Genomic DNA, 26,808 nt, shown 5'->3' with positions numbered 1-26,808 from the left:
AAGTGTGATGCCAAAAAAGCTGGCTCCAGTGCCCAAAATAATTGCTTATCCCATGTTTCAATGATGAAATTTAAATTTAGGCCTAGCTTAATTAAAAGTTAACTGAGATCAGTTAAGTTAGGTGTGAAACTTGATTTATTTTCTCCATCATGGTAGTGTTTTAGCAACTGCTTTGTTAATGATGTGTGCTACAGATGATCCTCTGCAGCACAGCATAAAAAAATCAAAGCTGAATGCTTTCTTAGGAATTTTTTTTTTTTTAAATTGTTGGATTTTGACAGCAATTCATGTTAAATATTTAAGTAAATTGGCACAGCTGGTCAAATGACAATAAATATATGGAGTTTTTTTTATTAAACTGTTTATTGGGTTGAGACTGGGAATACTGCCCAGTGTTAATTTAATTAACCCTACGCCTAACATACTGCAAAATTCCAAATTAAAGCTAACACACTAACACAGTCACGTTAATAGCAGTTTGACAGACCATGTGTTATGCAATAACTGATTTTAAAAAAAGAAACTGAAAATAAAGCTGGAAACATGAGGGTTGCTTTGTGTGCTCACACTGCTCAGAAAAGACGTGTACAGATATCTGCATACAAATTTGAATAAAGGCCTCACTGTAAAAAGGAAAACAAGGTGTCATTTCCAACAATGCTACATTAAGTACAGGTTAGTTCTGCTCTGTTTCAATAAAATTCTAGTCTTATTGCAGAATAGGAATATGCAGGGCTTTGCTATAATCATTTAGAGTGAGGACTGAGTAAAGAGCAACAAGGCAAAATCAAAGTTTTGGCACTATGCTCACAGCTTTAAGCCATCCAGCTGTGCCAATTACCCACTTGTTCTGATAACATCTCCCCCTCTCATTCCAAATAAATAAACACTCAGAGCAGCAACTGTCACACATATATTGGGCTCAAAATAAGGCTTCCATTTTGGTGTTAAATTCAGCACAGTTTACAGTAAATAGTCTCCAACTGTTCTTAGTAATTTAGTAACCTTAGTAAAGATTTCAGGTTTCATGGTTTCATTATTTGATGCAGAAGATGAGACCAACTTTGACAATGGCAAGGTCTCAGTAACATGTCTGCATTTATAAACTTCCTAGTGACCAAAAGTGGTTCAGGGTGCTGCAAGTGCTTGCAATTGGTCCCAGACAGCAAAAGATTCAATTCAATTCAATTTTATTTATATAGCGCCAAATCACAACAATAGTCGCCTCAAGGCGCTTCATAGATACAGAGAAAAACCCAACAATCAAATGACCCCCTATGAGCAAGCACTCTGGCGACAGTGGGAAGGAAAAACTCCATTTTAACAGGAAGAAACCTCCGGCAGAACCAGGCTCAGGGAGGGGCGGGGCCATCTGCTGCGACCGGTTGGGGTGAGAGAAGGAAGACAGGATAAAGACATGCTGTGGAAGAGAGCCAGAGGTTAATAGCAGATATGATTCAATGCAGAGAGGTCTGTTAATACATAGTGAGTGAGAAAGGTGACTGGAAAGGAAAAACTCAATGCATCATGGGAATCCCCGGCAGCCTACGTCTATTGCAGCATAACTAAGGGAGGATTCAGGGTCACCTGGTCCAGCCCTAACTATATGCTTTAGCAAAAAGGAAAGTTTTAAGCCTAATCTTAAAAGTAGAGATAGTGTCTGTCTCCCGAATCCAAACTGGAAGCTGGTTCCACAGAAGAGGGGCCTGAAAACTGAAGGCTCTGCCTCCCATTCTACTTTTAAATACTGTAGGAACAACAAGTAAGCCTGCAGTGCAAGAGCGAAGTGCTCTAATAGGGTGATGTGGTACTACAAGGTCATTAATATAAGGTGGGGCCTGATTATTTAAGACCTTGTATGTGAGGAGCAGGATTTAGAATTAAATTCTGGATTTAACAGGAAGCCAATGAAGGGAAGCCAAAACAGGAGAAATATGCTCTCTCTTTCTAGTCCCTGTCAGTACTCTTGCTGCAGCATTTTGGATTAGCTGAAGGCTTTTCAGGGAGTTTTTAGGACTTCCTGATAATAATGAATTACAGTCGTCCAGCCTGGAAGTAATAAATGCATGAACTAGTTTTTCAGCGTCACTCTGAGACAGGATATTTCTAACTTTAGAGATGTTGCACAAATGGAAGAACGCAGTCTTACATATTTGTTTAATATGTGCGTGGTATATATATATATATATATATATATATATATATATATATATATATATATATATATATATATATATAGGCCAGCTCTAATAGTAATTTGTTATGGCTTTGCGGGCCAAATGTAATTAGGCTGCGGGCCAAATTTGGCCTGCGGGACCTATGGTCTAGCAGGACAAGCACAGAGATGAGTCCACTGTCAGAGGCCATAAGAAGATCATTTGTAACCTTCACTAAAGCTGTTTCTGTGCTGTGATGAGCTCTGAAACCTGACTGAAACTCTTCAAATAAACCATTCCTCTGCAGATGATCTGTTAGCTGTTTGACAACTACTCTTTCAAGGATTTTTGATATGAAAGGAAGGTTGGAGATTGGCCTATAATTAAGACAGCTGGGTCTAGAGATGGCTTTTTGAGTAAAGGTTTAACTACAGCCAGCTTTAAGGCCTGTGGTACATAGCCGATTGTTAGAGATAGGTTGATCATATTTAAGATCGAAGCATTAATTAATGGCAGGACTTCTTTGAGCAGTTTTGTAGGAATGGGGTCTAAAAGAAACGTTGATGGTTTGGAGGAAGTAATTATTGAAGTTAACTCAGAAAGACCAATTGGAGAATAAGAGTCTAACTTTACATCAATGGTACTAAAAGTAGCTGTAGATAATATTACATCTGTGGGATGATTATTGGTAATTTTTTCTCTAATGATAAAAATTTTATTTGTGAAGAAGTTCACGAAGTCATTACTAGTTAACGTTAAAGGGATGGTTGGCTCAAAAGAGCTCTGACTTTTCGATGTAATCATTCACCAGCAATCAGTTTTCATGGACACAGAGGTTGCTTTCCTATTTTTACCTATTTAGTGTGACCGAGGTCTTTAACTAAAACTAGCCATAACTATCTGGGTTTTACCTTAATGTAGTGTAGGTTTTTGTGTTTTATGACAAATTATTGTGTCCTGGCCTGGGCACAGCCAAATCAGTTATTGCCAGAGATGTTGAGTGTTGGTTTTTAATATAATAAGACTGATGTCAAAAAGTGAGATTCAACTCATTCAGATGTGAGATAAAAAAGCTGCTGCCATAAGTGCATAATTTACTCACAGGTGATGCCATCATCATCTACTTTTTTCATCTCACATCCCTCTATCTTTATCTCTTCTCTCCTAACATCTTGCTCAGGAGGAGTTCAAACCCAGCACACCTAAGAGGACGTAATTAGCTTTATTTTCCTTCTTCTTTAAACCATCACTCATTACTGGAAGTGCTAAAGATACGCCTCTTGGCCAAAGCCACCCTGATGTGTGACGCACGGCAAGGTGATGGTGTTAGTTTTGCAGGAGTGCAGTGTGATGAAAGGATAAATGGATCCTCCAGGCTAATGGAGGGAGGCGGCTCAACCTGCAGCCCACTGAGTGGAGCCAGCTGTAACCGAGCTAGGAACGACTCTCTCTGGCTGGGCGGCAGAGCTGTTTTTCATGTTCTGAATGTCGCCGTTCTTATTTCTGCTGCTGAGAGCAGGGAGGATTTGGATGTCACCTGCTAGGGTTATGTTTCTGAAACACAAGGTCTGTCCACCTAAATTCATCATTGTTATTCAGCTCACAGCCCCGGTGCCTCGCTCCTTCTGCAGAGAGGCTGCCAGCTGTGCAGATGTTAGACATGACAACTCGGGTAGAGCTGACAAACAGCTGCTGTTCACTAAACCCCTGTTTGTATTTATTGACCATTAAGGAGGAGGCATTTTTTTTACAGAATGAATTTGCTGACTGTAGCAAGGAGGTGTTTGATGGTAGTATTACCTGCCATTCCCCCCCCCCCCCCCACCCCCCAATACCTTCTAACTCTGTACTATTGAACACCTTTAAAGACCTCTTAATTATATTTCTTTTGGCATCAGGCAGGCTGTGACTTGATTTGAATGCAAAGTTGTTTCTAACACTTCAATCTGCTTTTATTATTCTTTTATGAGCAATTTTCAGCATTATTGTGGGAGTTGGTCAAGTAATTACTTCCAATTCACTGCCTCTGGAATGTTATTCAGTTTGATGCAGTTCCTTGGTGAATTTTAGAAAATGCCTCCTGTTGGATTAATTTGATTATTTCTTTGAAATAATTTTCCTGAAGTGCTTTCTTGCTAGAAATAATTCACAGTAGCACATTTGAGGCCAGCTGGATTTTCGTACAAATGGCAAAGCTGTCTACAACAACTGCTACCTATCACAGCTTGTAGGATAAAGTTTCATTTAATCAGTGAGATTGCTTAATAATTTGCTTACAAGTTATAGCGCTTATTTTAATTCAGTCAGTAGCAGCAATGACGTAAATCTTTTTTTAGTTAGCTATGTGTTTGTCTAGCAATGGTTTTAAACCATCACACATAAAACTAAATTATGCTTTGTGGCTTTTTATATGTAAACTGTGCTAACTTGGCAGACTGCCATTTGGGCCTAGTGTATGATTTTGTTACCAAAGAAAATGCCAAACAAAACTGTGCTGGCCTTGTGTGGCTGCCTCCCTGGTGAAAGTTAAATTTTCAGATGAGCAGTGTCAGAAATAAAATATGCTTATTATTATACTTTAAATCATGTTTTTTATGCTCTTTGGATAACATGAATAACACTTTTTAAGGCAATTGATTTGAATGTAAAAAAGTAAATGTAAATCCCATTCAAGTAAATAAAACTAAGAAATCATATGTTGCAGAAACTTTGACATTAGCTCTTTAAAATAGTGAATAGTCTTTACTAACTCATTAGTATATCTGCCTTAAAATATTAAGTACTTGGTGCAGTTTTTTTAATGTATTTATATACATTTCTTTGAATATTAAAACTACGTTAAAAAATATAGATCATTTTAAGAATAAAGTGGAAATGTGGAGATTAAAGGCCTCTGCAAAATTTCTTACCCAGATCAGTTTATGATATTGTACATAAATTGTAAATTTATTCTCTCTTAGCACATAAACACAGTGTGGTGTCGGTGTCAGTGAGAATTATTAGAAACATTTTTATATATATTTATATATCCTGTAGCTCTTTTTTTAGTAATAAACAAAAAAACCAAACAAAAAACAATCTCTTCATTAGAATATGTATGTATTTGTTAAATGTATCCAGGACTACGGGGTTTAGAAACTGGTGAAGTCCAGAGCTTTTCTCTTAATGTATCATAATTAAGGTGCAGCACAATCAACAGCAGAAATTTTTAAAACTGTACTTTTTTGCAGCTTCCTTCTTTTGCAGAAGCAACTGTATATAGATGAATGTTGAGTTTATAAAACAATGACAAAAAAATGGTAAATGGACTGATTCTTATATAGGGCTTTTCTACTCTCCCAGAGCACTCAAAGCACTTAATAAAACACAATCACACAAGTACTTTCTCTCATGCTCCATACACAGATCAATCCACCAACCTTCCAAATGACCTGCTCTAACTCCTGAGCTACAGCCACCCCCAAAACCAAACAACAAAATACAGAATTATTCCTTCACTTTAAATTAAACTAGCAGAAGGGAAAAAGTTATTTATCACTTGGTTCACTTCCTTGCCTAAACCAACCAATCATCATTCTTAGTGATGGACCCAACTCCCTCAACAGAGTCCAGTCAGAGGCAGTGTACAGTGGGCTTTAATCTTGTAGAATTTCTATAAAATCGTTTCAAAGTAAAAGCAATCTACAGCATCACACACCGATTTATGCCAATTTGTACTGGCTTGAAAAACAATTACCAAGGTCTAGACTTTGGTGACCTATGGATGTATCCCTTCTTGCGTCACCTCATTTGTTCTTTGTTCCCTGTACTGTCTAAAGTTTCTAAACTGTCTGTATGACATATGCACTGTACTTTTTATTTTATTTAAAAAAGCTAAAATCCGTACACACTCTCACAGCAAAAGAGTCCATTATTTCAAAACTAATTTCTTTCATTTTCGGTGACCTTCAACCCAAAGCTTACAGAGCTTCCTAACCTAACCTGAGCTTCGTGTTATGTATATGCAGTAGCTGTCAAAGTGTGGGTGGCAGGCCATCATTTTAAGATAACAGCACATTATCTGAAGATGCTTTGACAGTAAATCTTCATTCCCCACACCCTTACCTTAAATTTACATAAATTTGCATCAGTGTTTTGTTTTAGTAAGTGGGGCATTGGAACTTGAGTGTCCTTGAGGCTAGTGTGTTTGAGCTGTCAAGGAGAAACTTCTCTTCATATTCAATTGGCTTTTTTCTTTTATGCATTTTTTTATTTATTTGTTATGAGCAGGAAGGAGGGCAGGCCATCCTCATTTCCTCAGTCTGATTGTTGAATACTTGACGTCTGTAAAGCATACTCAATTGGCATCCTGTGTGACGCTTTTCCTAGCTGCCTTGCTCTTGAATGTTATATGTGGTTAACAAGCTGTTTGGGTGTGTTATAGCAAGTGTTCATTGAGCGTGTGGTTTCATGACACACACTGTATACACTGAGGGCCATCACTATAGAAACAATCTCATCCTGGATAGGAGATCACTACCTTGCATGCAGCATTCTTCATGAGCCTTCATTTGAAGAGCAACGTCTTATTTATATTAAGTCTGTCTGTCTCAGTCAGAACTCCATGTCTTGTCTCCTGCTTTGACAAATTTAATTAAAAGACTGTGTATCTCAGTGTTTGCTACATTTGGTGTCCTGGTTTCCACAGTAACCAGTGCACAGAAGTGTTTTGAGATGAGAGGCTAAGATACTCTACAGCCACAGAAGGAATGTTTTCCTTTGAAATGAATAAAAGCATCTCCATTACTACAAAGTGCTGGCAGTATGCTATGTTGGCAATGTGTTACATTGTTGCAGCATTGGCAATACATTCCTAATAGAAAAATAAGCTTCAGTGATTGATGCCTGCATTCATTTGCTTTTATTGCTTTTCAATAACTACAGATAAGCTTGCGGTTAGTATATTGATGATGTAAACAAATCATAAAATGAGCTTTAATCCACGTAGGCTTTGATGCCCAATTTACGGAAGGTGGCATTTTTTTTTTTCAAAATAACAAATCTGCAGAAGATCGACTTTGTAGCCTAGTCTTGGATAATATCTAGAAGAAACTGGTGAACATGTAGAATATGCTAACTGTTATGGAAGAAGATAGAGTTTATGGTCATGAATGCAGCAGGGACAAAATATAGCAATACAGTTTCTCTGGAGATTTTACTTGAATTGCCTTATTGTGCTACATTATGCCTCTAATACTTTATTAGAAAGAAAATCGAGTGCACTTAGAGTATTCACAGTGTTCGCTTCCACAGTTTGCCATGTTAAACTCTTATTGCAACATGGATGAAATTTATTTTTAAAAGTTTTTTTACACAATAGCCTGCAATGGCTATGTCTGAATCTCTTGTTAATTTATTTATTTCTTTTTTAAAATATATATAACATGTGCACATTTAATCACAGCTGTTGCTCAGTGCTTTTTGAAGCACTCTTGGTAGAAATTAAACCCTCAAGTCTTTTCGAGTATGATGTTGGCACACCTATTTGTGGGCAGTTTCTCACATTTTTCCCCACCTTCACCAGACAGGATAGGGGACATCATTACACAGCCATTTTCAGGTCTCTCCAGAGATGTTTAATCATGTTCAACTTTGGGCTCTGGCTGGGCCACAGGATATTGACAGAGTGGTCCCGAAGCGACTCCTTTGTCATCTTGGCTGCTGAAGGTCATTGTCTTGTTGGTTGTCTTTATACGAGGTTCTCCTCTCTCCATAGAGCAACACTGGAGCTCTTTCACAGTGACCATTGGGTTCTTGGTCACATTGCCAAGACCCTTCTAACCCCGTCACTCAGACTGGCCATTCTTCTACCAGGACTCTTCCTAGAAACTTCTTCCATTTACAGATGATGAGGTCCACTGTGCTCACTGGAGCCTTCAATGCTGCAGAAATTTTTCTGTACACTTACCCAGGTCTGTGTGTCACTACCATCCTGTCTCAACAGTCTACAGACAAATCCTTGGCTCAGTCTGTGCTCTGGCATACTCTGTCAACTATGGGACCTTATACAGTGTAGACGGATTTGTACCTTTCCAAATCATGCCCAATCAACTCAGGTTTGCACAGGTGGACTCCAATCAAATTGGAGACACATCTAACAGATGATAATTGGAAACAGGAGGACTTGAGCTTAATTTGGAGGCTGTGTACTTATGTTATATACTTTTGTTTTTTAATAAATTTACAAGAATTTCAAGCAAACATTTGTCAGCCTTTAGTCTTTATGGGGTATTGTACATAGACCTTTGGGGTGACAAATGTATTAAATCCATTTTGGAACAAGACTGTAACATGACAAAATGTGAACACTTTCATTTTTTTATTCTTTATTATAAATAAAACATAATTGTAGTTGAAAGGTCAATGATTTATAAAGTACTAGAATTAGAGTAAAATGCGAGCTGTCAGTGGAATAATATCTGAGGATATGTCATAATGTTTATAAGGCTTAGGTCCGTTATTGCTTTCCTAAATGAATTATTTGATGAATGTGGTTTGCAGTAAAAATCTCTTTTTCACTGTTGGATGGATTTCCTTGTAACCAGGTAGCGACACAGTTGCGTCAAGGTGAGTTTTAGCACCTTGTAGTTATCCCATCATCTAATCAAACTATGTTTGTATTTAGTATAATAGTTAAAATAGTATAACAGGAAACTAGTAAATGTGTTATGTTGCATTTAGTTCTAAGGTATTCTGATACAGATTCTTTTAGTCCTGAAAGGGTACTATACTGTGTATAGTACAGTACTTTCACAGAGTGGTAGTTGTTATTTTACTTGAGTAAAGAATCTCAGTAGGGTCTTTGTCTAGAGTGACAGCTACAGTTAACTCATGCATCAAAATTGAATTTGACAAATGCAAAAACCCACAGTTCAGATGAACTGAACTATTTAAAGATACTTAATACTTCTCATTTTATGAAGCGGTTGCCAAACATTTTCAATAAAACACAAATGTTTCCAAGCTTTAATTCTTGATTAATAATCTTCTAGTATAGCTTCTAGAGAGAGAAAAATGGGTTCGGGGTGAGGGTGTTGTATAATGAATCTTATAAAGATTTAGACCATAATAGACACCTTAGGGTACTCCCAGTAACATCTGCAATAAAAACTTCCTTAAAGAGTTCAACCTGCAGCTTCTGACGACAACACAGGACTCCCCTGCTCCACATCTAGATGATAAGAATTTTGATTGCACAACCCTTCAGTGCTATAAAGAGATGTGTACATTTTCTTGTAGCTCCCATGGCTATTATTGTCTCTGTTATTGGTTGGGAGAAGCAACCATTGTGTCAAAGACAGAGTAGAGGTGGGCTCGTGGCTCAGTGGTAATGTTTTAATTAACTAAAGGAATGTTTAATCCAGTCCTTGGGTCAGGGGAAGAAGAAATGGGCACAGCTGCTGCCCAGTGTTTCACTCTGGTCTGGCTTACTGCTCTGGGCTGCTGTGGATTTGGAAGCAGGCTCCAGTTCTTAGGAATGCCTCAGTTACCTCTGAAACATCTGAATTTTAAATAGAATTAAGCTCACTGTAAGGGACTTATGGCACTCTCTTTGGGAAAATATGCTAAGTCACCCTCAATGTGTCCTACTGACTACCCTGGTGAAGCTAGCTCAGTAACTAGTAAGCTAGTAAGTAAATAACTGTTAGCAGCGTCTGAACACATAGAAAACCGATGTTCTGTTAAAGACAGCAGGGTTTTACATTTCAGAAAACAAACAGAAATATGCATTGTACTCGCTATACTCATGCTGACTTGCTTGCTTTCTATTAGGGCAACTGAAGAAACAAGACCAGAAGAGAGGCTGAAATGTTTCTTGTCGTCTGGAGAAAAATACTCCTGGGTGTCTTTATTGGTGTTTTAATCAACTCTAACATTTTATTGATTTCAGCAAGAGGCATTTCATAAAGCAGCAGGCCAGAGCAGGTTGGCAGTATGTACCTTCAGCTGAGCAAGCAGCAAACTTTTCTCCATGGGAATCCTGAGGCCCTTGTTTCCTGTCATAAAAACTCCTACATCTCTCCCCACTGTTTGTCTCTTAGCACAAAGACGTTTTTGGATTGCATTTTGTTTCAGGCGATGTACATATTTCATTGCAATAATTAACAAACACTATCAGAATTATGTCTAAAAGCTTTGAGTCTACCTGTGGCAGTGCTGTCAACCCGCTGGTGGTTCTGTCTCTGCTTGTCTCATTAGATTGATGACAGTTTTCATTACATTACGCAGTCTATATTAACATCTCCTACCCTATCTGGAAAAATAATCAGAATCATGGCTTAAAGGCTTCTTTCTCTTGTGTCTTGGAACGCTGATTCACATCTCTCCCCTGCAATCAGCAGCTTAGATGGATGACTGTGCACAATATTGTCTTGCAATAATTACTGAAAACCCTAAATCTCAACTGATATTGCAGTTTTTCAATGCCTTTACCATAATAGACCTAACCTAACTTAATGGCTTGTTTGGATGCCTTTCATATCCCCTGTTACGTCATATCCTTGTTCATTTACCTGGCTACACATTCACATCAACTAATGTAGAAATGGCACAAAAAAGTGCTGTTTAGAGATTAGAATCAGTCAAACAATCCGCGTATTCACAGACTAATTTGTTGGTGTTATTATGTTGATAACGGGACTCATAAAAAGCTAGTGAAAAGGCAGGATTAAGCCCTTATTAAAAGTAATCATTCCTCGTCATTCGCAGCTGTTGCTGGAATAAAAGTAACAGATACAGCGGGCTGTTATTAATGTTATGAGTCACCATAAGGCTTTTGTTTGCTGAATAGTTACTGAGCTAAAGATAAGCTCGGCTATTCTCAAATACTGATTTTTCTAGGTAGCAATTTTCCCCATATAAAGGGACAGTTTTTGGGGTTTTTTTCCATGAAAGAACTTGTGTGGATATGATTTTCAGCCAGTCTACGTGGTGGACCCAAGGGAATTTCAGACATCTTTAAACAGATGTGTCTCAAAAGTTAACGACTGGCATGAAATTTTATAAAGACAGCTTTTCAGAGAGGATAAAGCTTGCTGACTTTGGTAAACCACCAAATCAAGCATCATATTAAATTAGAGGAAAAGACTAATAGCACTACTCACATCTGAACATTAAATGAAGCTACGGTCAGCCAGTTGACGTAAAGCAGAAGAAAACAGTTATTTGTACAATAACTCAATCCAAAACCCAATTTTGACTACATACACCTCTTTAATTATCTTTAAATAACATATTCTGTCTTGTTGTTCAAAGTCAAAGTTAATTAACTTTTTCATTTTAAGCTTGAGTGTTTCTTGCTTTGGAGCAATAACTTACTTGTGTGCGTTATAATCATCAAACAACCTTGGTGAAGTATTACCATACATTAAGGCAGAGCCTCGCTCCATTTCTAGCCTTATTGCCAAGCTAACTGTTTTTGGGTGTGTAGACATGATAGTTGAGTCTGTGTTCTCATCCACAAATAATCCCAAGCCAGAAAGCATTGATTAAACCAATATAAAATAAATGCAGTCACTTTTTATTTTGTACTTGTGGTTAGAATATGTTAGCATGGCAACTGAAAGACTAACAATTGCTTTTTTCCCCCTTTTTTCTTTCAGCACAGTGTTTGTTTGTTGGGTTCAGTGATATCCAGAATATCTGCAGTTGTGTTGTGATTACCTGAAACTAGCTGATTGCTGCTTACCTGCTAGACCTATGGTGCACAAAATGTTCCCGCAAGCGTTTTTTTCTGTATTAATATGATGGCTAGCTGCAGGCTGATTTTTCTGCACCACTCTATTTCACATTAGATTGCATATATCTGCTGAAGAGGCTGCCCAGTACAGCCTTAATACAGACTCTGAGCTGCTATTATACATTTGACAAACGGTTGGACTTACTAAAACAGCTGAGAGTTACGTACCTTGTTGAGGGATACATTAATAGTTGTCTCAGTTTGACGTTATTTAACCGGGTCAGATGTGGAGGAGGAATAAACAGGTTTAAAAGCAGATGAGAGGAGCAGTGCACTGCGATTAGTGCAACACATGCACACATATACCCCAACCAGAGGATTTTTCTGAGATTAAAGAATCAACTATTTTTATCCCTCTTCCCCAGAGCCATCCTTACCTATGTTTGATGCAGATTTGGGGTGAATAATATTCTCGATTATAATGAAGTGGTGGCTGTTTGAAGTTTCTCTCTGGCTGTTTTGATGAAATGAATTCCATACGGTACCTCCAACACATTTTATGGGACTCACTCCCTTGCTTTGTATTTTCAATGATTGAACTGCCTAAGGAGGGAGATTTTAAGCCCATTCATTCTGCTTCTTTTATCAGTAATGCTATACAAGTGCTGTCTCACTGAAGCACAGGCGACACTACATCATGGAATGAATTCTTCTTTTTCATGAATGATTTACAGGAACTTCATGCTAGATTGGTAGTAGACCACTCTGTGATGTTTTGAAAATACAGAAAATTTATACCAAGACTAAGATTTTACCTGATACTTTTGGAAATATCATAAGCTAGAGTAGCTCAAAAGAGGATAGCCAGTACATAAAACTTTTACCAGCTATGACAGGTGAATGTTTTCTTCTGAGTTTGCCCCCAAAAGCTTCTCTGGGGACTCTGAACTGTGGCTGCACTCTGCTGCTTCTAGTGCAAAGACTATACTACACGAACTGAATGTTTGTGTGTATGCATGTGTGTGTACATCTTCGTGAGGACACAAAATTGGCATTCTACTATACTTGTGGGGACCAACACTCACTTATAGGACAAAATGCCCATCTCCACCAGCTTTGAAGGTGTTTTTCAGGCTCAAAATGTGGTTTTAGTGTCAGGGTTACAATTAGGTTATGGTTAGGTTTAGGTGTTTTTGATGGGTGGGGTTGAGGTAAGCTGGTGTGCCCTATTGTGTTAAATAGATGTCCTCACTAAGATATTAAAACAAGTATATTTTCTGTGTGTGTGTGTGTGTGTGTGTGTGTGTGTGTGTGTGTGTGTGTGTGTGTGTGTGTGTGTGTGTGTGTGTGTGTGTGTGTGTGTGTAGACAGGATGGAGAGGCAGGGTGGGATTCGGAGGGCTGGGGTAAAAAAACAGACCGCATTAGCGTTGTGCAAATGATTCTATTTTAATTACATCCCACATTTTGGCATTAATAAATCATTACCTCATTGATTTTGGGACATTTGGGTAATTACTGTAAACAAATGAGACAGTCACTGAGTAGCCTGTCAGCTTCTGCATTGCTTTTTACAATGACATGTTGAGTCAAAAAGCAAACAAAGTTAAAGGTTTATTTAAAGGGTAAAAGAACATTTTAGGGAACTTTAGGGAAATCAAAAAAAAAAACAAAAAAACAAAAGAGCGTCCTCCTTTCTTTACATTATTGTTTACAATAATGTTACCACTGTATGGTAAACCAGTGTTTTTAAAAAATACCACACTTTTCTGATGTCTACAAAATTCAGCTATTAAGGTATTCAAGCATCTCTAATTTTAAGCATTTGGGATTTGGGTCTTGCTGGATCAAGATTTAAATACACAAATATTTATGTAGCTTTTTTCTTGGTCACTCTCTTATCCGCAAGAGGTCACCACAGCAGATGGATCCCCATATTTAATGTGGCATAGATTTTTGTGCCGGATGTCCTTTCTGATGCAAACCTCCCCAGGGATTTATTTCTCTTCCAACCCGGGGATCTTTTGGATATTAAGTATGAAAATAGTCTTTTATAAAGTCAGCGAGGATGAAGACTACTGTTTCTTGTCTTGTCTCCTATGCTCCCCCATTTCTCTTTCCCCTCACTCTCTCAGCCATTTGTCTGGGATGACTGCCTAAGCCTCCCTGTTTCTTCCTGTTAAAAGGGTGTTTGTCCTCCCCACTTTTGACTGGTGCTTGCCCGAAGATAATCATCTGATTTTTGAGGGTTTTCTGAATTGAATTGAACTTAAAATGCAAGTCAAATATAACCAGCAGAGAAGAATTTAAAAAATTAATTTGAAAAAAATATATTTTTAATCACTGAGTCATGAAAAGTATTTGCATGAGTATGCTGCATTCAGTCTGGGTCAAGTGATTTTCACAGTTTACTAAGAATCACAGCAGCTCATTTGACTAGTAAAACCTGCATTCACTGCTGTTTTTCTCTCTGTGTGTGTGTGTGTGTGTGTGTGTGTGCGTGCGTGCGTGCGTGCGTGCGCGCGCGTTACTTCGGTCAAGATAGCAATCTGTTTATCAGATTGTGGTGGGCTGAACCATGTTTAAGAGTTACTAAATGGGTTTTATACTTAGCGATAAATCTGCAGTGCACCTTAAAGGTGTGATGTCAGTGCGCCCCAGGGTGGCTGTGGCTACAATGTAGCTTGCCATCACCAGTGTGTGAATGTGTGCGTGAATGGGTGGATGACTGGATATGTAAAGCGCTTTGGGGTCCTTAGGGACTAGTAAAGCGCTATATAAATACAGGCCATTTACCATTTACCATTTAGTATCATTTATATCCTTTTAACATGTCTAATCTTATTTATTGTACTATTTAGTCTCCATTTTGTACAAACGCCACATTTTGTTTTTCTAATCTCAGCAACACCTTTGTAAGTGTGACCATCATCAATGATGTGACCTTTTATTTTGTAGAGGTTTTATCACAGATGTGTCTGAAAAGGTTCTTTGAAGAACTGTTGCTCTCAAAGAGTCTGCAAGAAAACTCATCTTCATGTGGTACTTCAAGGCGTACATATGCAACATGCATTCATATGAGAACATGAGTTCTTTGAAATATCGACACTCCTAAAAGCATAAGCAGGAAGATTTTCTGTTGAGGTGAGCTGAAGCCTTGGAGTGATGGTTTCACTGAAATTGTCCAAGGACTGCATGTACAAGTGGGGGGGGAAACATTTTCTAGGAGGAACTCTGGGAAAAAGAAAAGAATGAGGAGAGAAATCTCACATATTTTGGTACTATCTTCATATTCTGAATTTGTGGGGCATTTTGGCAATATAATTTGTAATTTTACATCAGATTTACTTGTTTCTCTTGGATATAAAACCACAGTTGCCCCCAGTTCTCTTCCTACTATGTAGTGAGGTAATAAGAAAGACATTGTTTCATGGATTGATATTCCTGACTGAGATAGGTACTGCATCAAGTATAAGAAGCATAACACAAGCTGATTCTGACCTATAGTATCTTTGTACCTCTCTCACAAAGCTGCTAGTTATATTAGCAAGAACATGACACAAAAAAAGTCTCCAGGAAGTCAAACAAGTGGCTCAGTACAGCAATTCAATCGAACTACAGAGTAACCAGTAATAATTCAATACAGAATACAGAGAGCTAACGAAACCACAAACAAGCAGATACAGAAACACACCAAGGCTGCAAGTGACCACCAGCCTGTGATGCTCAAAGACAATAAGTATCAACTAGTAAGTGATTACAGATAGAACAGGCACAGAGGCAAGCCTGCTCACATTAAACCATAGCTGCCACGACTTGACAGATTAGTTGCACTTTTAAAACTAGGTGCACAGTTTGCTGCACCTTGATCAGACTGAGCCATGTTCCAGTCAGTCATGGTACTGTGCTGGATGAAGAATGAGGACTGGAGCACAGAACGGGACCGCTGGTCCGATCTATGAGGATGACAAGCTACATGGCAGATGAGCATGGCATAAAACAGAGTCAAATTAGGATAACAAGGAAAAAGGGGGGTATGTGGTTGCTATGAGCTGATACAGTAACATATAAACCACAATAGAAACCAGGACCACAGCCATGTTCTTGTATTCCAACAAAACCCTACGGGCACCCACACAGGGACTCTCTCAAAGGGTCATAAATGTTCTTCTTGTAATGGCCTGCCTTTCTAGCAGCTTCTCATGGCTAGTTAGCTATGTGCTCACCCACCCACTCCTGTGCTGCCTTTTTAAAATATCTCAGGAGGGAAGCTTGTAGCAGATTTTGAGAATGTAGTTAAACAGACAGTATGGCAGTGTGAAGGTAGAGTAAAGGGCCATCACATCACAAGGGAAGCCAGGAATAAAATATTCACTCTGTGCATTGGAAATTCATTGTTCCAGCTGGTAGATTCAACCATTATAAAACAACATTATGTGATTTAATCTTGTAAGAGACAAACTGTAGCCACAGAGATGAAGGGGAGAGATGGGTGGGGGAAGTTAGACACAAAACATACTGATTTCATTCATTGTGACTTCCATTTAGGGCTCATAATCTGTGATATTAACCACTTTCATTTGCACAAAAATCTAATGAAAAAATCTAATTATGATGGTGCAATAACAACACTGTAAACAGGATCCATCCATCCATCCATTTTCTTAACTACTGATTAAGTTCAGGGTCATGGCAGCTCCGGAAACCTGTTTGAGTTTTCATATGACTTCAGCATACACCCTGAACAGAATGGATATAAATATAGGAATTAAAGAAGTGCCAACAGATTTACATTAGAGTAGCACATTTAAAGCTTTTTATCCCAAAAATGTGCTGTTTAAAGATAAAAAGCTTGTTAGAGATTGGAGTCTTATTGTAAAACTGCTACACATATGACCCAGTGTATTAGTTGATGCTTGTTTCCAGTCGACCACAACACCAAAAACATTACACTTTCAGACAGAAGTACAAATTGCTAATGAGCTGATTTAAAAAATAATAATAAAAAGTAGAAGGAATAGCATAAAAATTATCGATCCGTGATCGTCTAGTCAATGAGCAGGCAGTTCTGACTACAGTATTACAGTGATGGGGGTAAATAATAACTGGATAATAACAAAAGCACAAAATTCCAGCCTGAATGTAGATAAGAATGTAGCTTAATATAGCTAAGATACATAATATATGCTATGGTGGGACATGCATATAAACCTATATTAAGTACCCCATTACAGGATGCATTCAGCGAGACTGCATGTAGTATATTTAAACTGGGATGAACCTGTGGATCGTGAAATGCATAGTGTTACACCAAGTGACCTGAAAGACATGAAATAAGTTCTGAGCATTATCAGGTGGAGGCATGCACCTGGCTGGAAAGGCGTAGATTTATGCACAGTTTATAAAGTTGTCTGTTCCTCTGTGGAGCTGACTTTTTATCAGTGACCTTCCAGATATAGGATATTGTTTGGGGTTGCAGTAAGTTGAACATTAGCAAACTAGGGAAATTATTTACTTAATAATAATAATAATAATAAACTTTATTTATAAAGCACACTTAAAAACCAAGGGTATGCCAAGGTGCTTAACAAGTAAAATAGAGTATAGGAGGAGGATAATAGAAATAGGACCAAAGCAAGTACTAAATATGCAAACAGATAACTGTCACTAATACATAGGAAAGCAACAGGTACAGAGCAAACAAGAATTTAAATGAGCATAGAAGTGCATGATATAAAATCATAAAAGAAATATTAACTAGAGGGAAAGGCAAGATTGAATAAGTGGGTTTTTAATCGTGATTTGAACAGTGCAATGGAGTCAGATGCGTGGAGGTCGAGAGGAAGGGTATTCCACAGTACCGGGGCAGCCAGAGCAAACGCACGGTCACCCCGGGACTTCAGTCGAGATCTGGGTTGGGTCAGAAGTAGTTGAGTGGCAGATCTGAGTGTTCTAGCAGGAGTATGTGGTTTGAGAAGTTCACTAAGATAACTTGGCGCTAATTTATTTATTTACTTCAAGGAGTAGCTCAAGTGATGTGCAGAAATGAATTCTTAGGCAGTGGATCAACATAGGAAATACAGCAGAATAATGAAGGTGTCTCCAGGTAAAGAGGGTGTTTTGTCCTGGATTAAATAAAAGTTAAAGTGGAACAGGTTTGAATTTATGTATTTCATGTAATGTTGTAGTTGCCTTTTAAGTAATCTGGAGGCTAATGTTCTGATACTGTAGCAAACACTTCAGAGAAGAGATAACCTAGGTTAAAATGCTTCCACCTTTACATTTTTCACTTTCATAAACTACATATGGCTGCTGTCAAACTTAGTCCACTTTTTTCTTTTGCTTTTTTCCTAAAATGTCAGCATCTCAGCACTGAGGAAAACTACTTGTCTTTAAGATTGACACCCATGATATTTCAAAGCTAGACATCAAATTTTGGAAAGTGTTTTTTTTTTTTTTTTTTTTGCAATTACAGTCATTAGTCATAAAATAAAGAGCTCTCAGACATTTTAAGAAAATATTGAAAATATTTTTATGATTAACATAATGCTGTAAAAAGGAACAGTTGCAAAAGGAAGCAATTAGTATGTTTTGCTGTAGCAAAAATTAGCAGCTTCTCTTCAGCGTGACAGATGATGACTAGATTCCATCATGTCCGTTCTGCTGATCCATTGCGACATCTCGCTCAGTAGCTGTCTGGTTCTCCTCCGCGTGGTCCTGAATGTCAATCCACTGAGCTCCCCCACACTCAGACAGTAGCTACCAGTAATGCCGCACTAATTAGCCAACCCTCTCAAGTGGCCAAGCCCTCCCAGTGGCATCCGTGCCAAACAGAATTATTAAAGAAGAGGGAGGAGGAGCTGCATCTCCTCTGCAGAGGAGCAAAACATCCAGTTTTAGTTTAGCATTCACTTCGTCACCCTGTGGCTGGGTGAGCCAAGGCTGTCATCAATATTAACACCTAGATACATCCGTCGCTGTAATACATTTTTTTTTCTCCTTTACCCCAACCTAATGAAAATTTCATGTGAATCACATAATTATAATTCCTTATTCAAATGAGCGCTGTCTAAGTAGTGGAGATGATTTGTGGCTCAGTGACTAAAAGCTGTTGTGTGGATGCTGATGCTGTTTTACAGTTTAGTCAGTGCAAGTCTGCGTGCATGTGAGTGTATAGTATATACTGTGTATGTGGTTGTGTGTGTTGGGAGGTGGTATGGTATAGCCTTCTAGGCCTGGTAACTAAGCTGCTTAGTTTATAAATAGATTAATTTTCTACATCGCTAATTTTTTAATTTAATAATCACTCCCTCCTCCACTCTGCAGCTCTTGGCCTTCCTCACCTCCTGTCTTTTGGCATTCCCTTGTCTTTGATGGCTTCTTTTCTGATTTGTTTATATATTTATTAATTCATTTACTACCCCCTCCCAATCCAATTTTAGCTGACATTTCTTGTCGAGATGCGAAGGATGACCTTTGAAAACAGAACACTTCCTGGCGGAGATGTGAAGGAGGTCTCACTCTGTGCTCAGAAGGCACTCCTCCTCTCCTCCTTTCTACTTAATGTATGCAAGCATAGAACAACTAAAACATATTTGTCACTTAATTGAAAGGCTCATGAGTATTAATAGTTAAAACATGAGTTGCTTTCCACTGATTATTTAGTTGTCACATTGTAGTTCCATATATAAAAATAAATGAATAAATTGCATCTCCGCTCACACTTTGTCATTATGAATTACATTTTAATCAAAGAAGAGTAATGGTGACAAATAATTTAATTTCTTTGCTGCGAGTCTGTTAAATATACACCTACATGGAGATATTTATCTTAGCTTAAAATAAAGACTGCAAACAGGGAAACATTTAGTCTGGCTCACCCACAAAACAGAAAGAAAAAGCACCCTACCAGCGCCACTAAAGCCTTCCAATCTTCTTACACTTGTTTATCTAAGCTAACAGTCAAGCATATAGACTTACCACACAGTTCTGTCAATATCTCAAAAAAACCTCGTCAAAAATAACTTTACTTTCATAGCTTAATAGCTTCAGTCTTGTTTCTGTATATCTAAATGAACTATCCATGTGGTGGTTAGTGGTGGTGAACACCATGGAGCTGAATCAGAGAAGCTGCTCAGCTGCCTGACCAGTAAATGGTGCCACAGAAGGTGGTCAAGATTATCCAAAAAAAAAAAAAGACAAAACTTTGGTGCCTTCAAAAGTGTCGAGTTGGCAGCCAATCACAGAGTCAGTCTACTCTCCCTGTGGAACACAGCAAAGTACATTATGTTCCCCACAACTGAGTGATAGAAAATCTCCACCACTAAAGAAATGGAGCCTGCTCATCCTGTTCTTATACACAGCCTCTGTGTTGGTCTTCCAGTTTAACTTGTTGTCAATATCCTGTCCCAGAATGGACACGTGTAGCCATTCTTTTCCACCTGAAGTTAGTAATGGAAGTAAAAAAATAAGGTTTAAAGACATCCATATATTATGACTTAAACTGCTGTTTATAATAGAGTATAATAGAGTTATGAGCAAAAACATACCTGAGGTTTTAAATTGTAGAAGTCATAAATGGCCCAACATTGTCATTGTAGTTAGTAAAATAATTTATTCACTGGGTTGATATTACTAAAGAAAGAAAATGCAGCTTTTCATAGCATATTACTGTAACAAAATTCTGCAAATGGAGCAATTTTATATATTTTTAGAAAAGTATTTTTCAAAAATTTAATGCATGAAATTGGATCTTTGCTAGTGCTGTCTGCCCTCTAGGGCTAAGGGTGGGTATTTCATGACATGTTGCATTACAATGATTAATTTTTCCATTTAGGGTAGCATATAAAATAAGCAACAAAATCTTATACTGTGCTTTGGTGTAGGTCTATTTTGAGTCTGAAATCTTTGCTTGTTTGGAGCTCTCAGGTCTAATGTATTTAGATTATAAGGCCTTTGGTCTGATGTATGGCTGATGTAGTTTGTCAATTGACATGTACCTTTTTGGAGATCTGTGGTCTAAACATGTGTCTATTTCGGGATGTGTGATTTGATGCTGGTGTTGAGCAGCCCTGCTCTGCATCAACTAATGAGCTGCTGTTTGCTCGCCCACCTTTTGCCTCTCTCTCCCTGTCTGTCTCTCTCCCCCTCTCTCTCTTTCTCATTCTCCCATAATGTATTCTTTCAGTGCATAATACAACCCCTTTGGGAACACAGGTTTCCTTTTGGAGATGAAATTTCATGCAGCATCTTTACATATTCTGCCACACATCTCCTCTATTTAGAGCATTCACATCAGCGTACATTTCAAGTGTGTTTAACCAATACGTGTGAGTGTGTTTATGCAGATGTAAAAATTTCTTAAATCTGCAAGTGTGTGTGTTTGCATGTGTGATTGCATGTGTGATATCACAGGAAATAAGTCAGACCTGCAACATCCTTAGCTCCCTGTTGCTATAGCGACACGTCTGGATACAGGAGCATCTAATGTCTTCCATACAAATTAACATATTAGACTGTGTGTGAGTGTGTATGTGTGTGTGTGTGAGAGAGAGAGAGAGAATATTAAAACTGCATACTCTATTGTGTGTATTTGGCACTTTTTATTTATTATTTTATTTGTTTTATTATGTTATTTAAATTATATATCACACTGTTTATACAATTTCCATGTTTTTTTAGACACATTCTAATAATGGTCTTATGCTCTGTAATACAATCCTGATGTTACTGATATATGTAGAAAACTGTTCATTTTAAAATTTTTACTAATTAGGTATCCATATTTTGATAAACAACCTGTTATCTATTTGCTGAATTATATTTTGAGTTGCTCCTTTAAGGTTCAGTATATGTATCATAAATTACATCATGTCATTTCCTGTGACTGAATAAATCATTTCTTCCTCCTCTTATAGATGCTCTTACTTTTATATCAGTTCAAAGCAGCAATAATGTGCAGAATATATGAGTCACTGAGCGAGTGTTGCTCTGAAACTACAGCAAAGAAAACAATGATCAGATAAAATGATTCTCTCATGATGTAATAGAGCACTTTGATGCTTCATATACAGCTAATAGGATTCAATGTTGTACACTGCTTTATGATAAACGGCTATTTTAAAACCCTTACAGAGAGGTTATATGATTTAATAAATGTATTCATAGATGCCTGATGTTCATATTTAAACTAATTCAAGGTTCTGGTCAAATCACTTGTAAGTCTCTGGTTGTTTGCTATTGAATTTAATGGCTTCCTAAGCCGGAGGGTTTCCTTAAGTCAATTGAATTATTTGACTTGAAAGCGGTCAACTTACTTTTATTGAGTTGGCTGAGCCCTGAAGCTCCACTCAGCCAGGGCTGGTCCCTTTTCTTTGTCAATAGTACTTTGCCTTATTTTCATCCATTAATACAGGCATGTGGATTCTCATTGCAATTAGGCTGTTTAATTTTGTCTTACTAAAATGTGGCTTTGTTATTTAAAGAAAATACTCCGACCTCTTTGGTTCTTTGGACACTTGCAGATCCATTTTTAAATGAATAAATGTGTTTTCCCCATTAATACACTCAGCAACCTGTAATGACAAAGTGAAAATGTGTTTTGTTTGGGTTTTTGTTTTTGTTTTTTGTACATTTATACTTACTGAAAACTTCTCATATTCAGTATTTGGCACTTCAGTTTGTAATAAGGTGAACTGGAAATCAGACCTCAAAGCGCTGTATCTGGTGAACGCCTTATCATCTAGCTAATACAATTCTAATGGTAAAGTATGGCAGTTGCTGTTTTAGTTGGGGGTTGCTGTTGGGGTGCCTCTCAGAACCAGGAACAGGGAGTTGGTCAGAACTGTAGAAGATGAATACCCCTTCAGACTGAAATTGATTGACACTGTCCACCCCCAAAATAACACACACACATCATTTGCTCTAGCTGTTTTTATACTCTATAGTTATGTGTCAAAGCAACTTTTAGAAATGGGTTCTCCCATAAACTTGACAAAATTGTGTAAGTTGAATTTTGTGGGCGATCGTGGCTCGTGGCTCAAGAGTTGGGAGTTCGCCTTGTAATTGGAAGGTTGCCGGTTCGAGCCCCGGCTTGGACAGTCTCGGTCGTTGTGTCCTTGGGCAAGACACTTCACCCGTTGCCTACTGGTGGTGGTCAAAGGGCCCGGTGGCGCCAGTGTCCGGCAGCCTCGCCTCTGTTAGTGCGCCCCAGGGTGGCTGTGGCTACAATGTAGCTTGCCGTGAATGTGTGGGTGAATGACTGGATGTGTAAAGCGCTTTGAGGTCTTTAGGGACTAGTAAAAGTGCTATACAAATACAGGCCATTTGCCATTTTGTAACTTGTTTTGACATTGCAAAACATTTTATTTACCGTATATAGAAACAAAAAAAAAGCATTCTGTTTTTTCCTAACATTAACTGAATCCAAAGCCTGTAGAGTCATTGCTGCCACTATGTCTCCTTCTGTGTATTCAGGTAAGGTTCTGAATGCTTAAATAAGGGATTTAAACATTTCGGTCTTAAATTATAAATTTGCAAACATCTATAAAGACATAAACTTGTGCTTATAGTTCATTGCTTCTAGATTGATGGGGAAATGCCAGTTTTATCTGTTTAAAAATAAATCTAGAACATTGCAAAAAAAAAAAAAAAACCCAAAGAGACTAAAAGTTTCCCTTTAGCTTAAAAGGGGGAGAAAAATGTCAAAATGACCCCACAAAGCTTTGCCATTGGGTTTCTGGAACTAAAAGACCTCGGAAATGGAACAGAAGAAATTGTACAAAAGCAGAACAAACATGACATCAAGGAAGGGACCTAAAATAATTCACATAAAATAACTCGATTTAACATTCCTTTTGTTTTTCTTTCTTCCACAGAAACTTGTCAAAGAATCCTCTCACCACTCTGTCATGGCAGCTCTTCCAGCACCTCCAACTCCAAGAGCTGTAAGTCTCGTCTGATCTGTCTCGCTGCCTTTTGTTTGTATTTTATTACAGCACTTTATCACTGCTCCCTACGTACTATCAGCCTCAATACAAATTGTCTTCACCGCATACCATTATAATTCCTGTCTTTGTTGTACAAAACCTCTAATTTGTCGGAGCGCATGCAGAAGACTGGCCCTATAGGCACTATAGTGGCACTGTGATCTTATAAGTCATTTGTTGACTTAATTAACGTGCACAAAGGAAATTTAATGGCCTGGTAGGAGAAGGGAATCTCACCCCGTTTCCTTGTTTGTTATGAATATTTTAGTGATCATTGTGTTTATGAAATGAGTTTGCTCTTTCACCACCAGGGAGAACATTGCGATGTGGACCCGCTTGTAATTTACACATCATTACGCCTGTCAGCGCTGTCCATCATATGAACCTTAGCTGCTCCCCGAACGCTTGCGCTCCTCATATGCGCCTCCTGGCATATAAAACTGTGGTATAGCAGGATGTGATACAAGGCTATTTCAAGCAGGCCTCCTTATTGTGCTATTTTCAGAGGTAGAAGCAGAGCAGGCCCACAGAGAGCACGACACAATGCTGATCTCTGGTCGTACACTGCAAACAGCAGAGCAGAGGGATAACCCTACAAACATGTTGTAGGCTTGCATTTTGGACATTTAGCTTCAAACGTAACCCTCACACTTGCAGGACTCACCAATATTACGGAGAGATGTTTTTTGTTCTGTGTAGGAAGCAGCTCACACCATACCCTATAACAGAGCTACACAAGTGTCGTCTCATTGTGGGCCCGCATTGGAGGCAGATGGGTCTCTGAATCCCTCTTTGTGCCTGTTATTGGGTTGTGAATTTTATTCCTGACTGAAAATGGCAATTCTTCACATTTGTTGTCTTACCAGCTGTCCAGTTCTCAATCTAGTTTGGCATTTGGCTCATCTTATTATTCATACAGGGTCTAACTTATATATAAAATATCTTTTCCAAAGTTTTTTCACAATTTTCCTCTTCCAGATCACAGCGTAAAATATAGCTTTACAAATGATTATTAAAGGCCTTGAAAGCCTGGGATCCCACATGAGCAGTATTTTTTGTCTTTTTCACGAGAGATTTCTCTATTTGTGTTTTTCTCTCTATGTCAACTCATCATTTTTTAACCTTGGCTTTATTTATTCATGAATGCATTATGTTCTAAAGAAATCCTTAAAAAGCAAAGTTAAGTCAAAATCTCTGGGGCTTTAAGTAAGCATATTCAATAACTGGAATAGCCCTTTTTAAAGAAGTTGCATACTATTGTAAATCTGTAGCATTGTTCTGCCAGAAAAGGTTGGCTGAGATTAAGTTATTTGGCGCCGTCTGGTTGAGGTGTTTCTGGCATGTCCAATTAGGGTCACAATCAAGAGATTACATCTCTTGGCTGGCTTGGGAACGCTGTGGTGTGGCCAGTGAGTGGGGAAACGGTCCGGGCATCTCTTATTAGACGCTGCCCCTCCGACCCAGACCCAGATATGCATGCATGCACGGCTGCATGGATGGATGCATGAATTATGAGAGATTTTCACTGAAAAATCTTTTCTCCAGTCGCACAGGCTGCAAAAAAATTTAACAACACATAGTTTAACTAGACCAATACTGAATATATAGAAACATGCATAAGATTCATCTGCAAAGAAACTAATAGCCAAAACTGCAGAATAAATCTTATTTCTCTTTTTGCCATAAATAACAAACAGCAGCACAGCAACAGCACATAATGCATTTTTTGTATTAATATATTATACATTGTAGCTTTAATTTCACACACAAGATCCAGAACTTTTTCCCTAAGTAAACACTGAAGGCTGCAGTGTAATTCAACAATTAAATGACCTGAAATCACAATGTAAATCACACAAAGCAGAGTAAAATAGTAAGCTCAGTTTCTTCCTGAACCAAATCACTGTTACAGCTCACAGGGCACGATTTGCTCTGATGTGCAATCCTATTTCTTCTTAAGCAACCATTCTAGATGCGTACAAATGGTGCCTTTGTTTTCCTACATGAAAAGCAGGGCCAGGGTGATGCCCGTGTTTCTACTGAATGCTGATGAGGAGTGAGGGCTTATGTCTATTCCATTTTGTGTGTTTAGTTAAGAGGTGTCAGTCGAAGTGGCGTGGCGGCACAGACGTGGGTCGAGGCGTTATGCAAAAAGGAAACCATGTGGAATCAGGCCTTGCTAATAGGAAATGAGTCACTCTATCATGAGCTGGCGACGTGTCCCTGACATCATTACTCTCTTTACCGTGTCTGTATGGTCACCCGAAACCAAATTGGCTTGGAAAGTGCCAATCATTCAATCATGCCAAATGAATCCTGCTCACCGGACAGCTATTGCCTTTAATTATTAGAATATTTCAAAATGCAGTATCAATGATAAATGCCCACCCGTGTTGCTCAACCACACTGATATTATGTAAATAGAGGAAGATCAAACCGGCTGAAATAATTTCCGTTTTATGTGACGAAAGGAGAGCGTGGCCCTTTGCCACGACGGTGTCGCTAAACCGTGTTATCTCAGTCACTCTAGGCACTGTTATTGTAATTATATTTCATTCTTTTTTTAACAATGAAAGTGAACCAATTTCAAAGCTGCAACACAGTGGTGACAGTGACCTGCAATGAATAGGAAATGTGCAAATGGTTTAATTTAAGCCTGGAAGTCCTTTACAAGCTTTAAAATAACAGCGTCTCTGTTGGTTAATTCATTGTATGTATCATTACTGCTACTTAAAGCATTGCTCTAATTGCTTTCACAAGTTGTTGTGAATGAGAATAAAGGGGGGAAATGATGCGTACCACATGGCACGTGCAAATAACAGTTTTTAAAAAAAAGAATTTAATTAATACAGATCAAACGCTGACCAGGAAGATGATACAAAAAAAACGATAAAAGTACTCACTGACAACACCATTAATCAACACACAGTTTCATCAAAGGAGCACTG

At 38.2% G+C, this 26,808-nt stretch overlaps 1 protein-coding gene across 3 annotated transcripts in view; it reads left to right on the top strand.

Annotated features, from left to right (window-relative positions):
• ntrk3b (neurotrophic tyrosine kinase, receptor, type 3b) overlaps window positions 1–26,808 on the top strand; it is a 217,019-nt gene that overhangs the window by 69,288 nt on the left and 120,923 nt on the right. For all 3 annotated transcript variants that reach the window (XM_026174796.2, XM_026174786.2, XM_026174770.2), the window contains exon 4: window positions 23,750–23,818. In XM_026174796.2, coding sequence (XP_026030581.1) covers window positions 23,750–23,818 — 69 coding nt within the window. The remainder of the gene's footprint in view (window positions 1–23,749; window positions 23,819–26,808) is intronic.

The sequence above is a fragment of the Astatotilapia calliptera genome, chromosome 1, assembly GCF_964374335.1.
Source record: "Astatotilapia calliptera chromosome 1, fAstCal68.1, whole genome shotgun sequence".
Taxonomy (NCBI): Eukaryota; Metazoa; Chordata; class Actinopteri; order Cichliformes; family Cichlidae; genus Astatotilapia; species Astatotilapia calliptera.
This window is presented reverse-complemented; position numbering and strand designations above follow the sequence as displayed.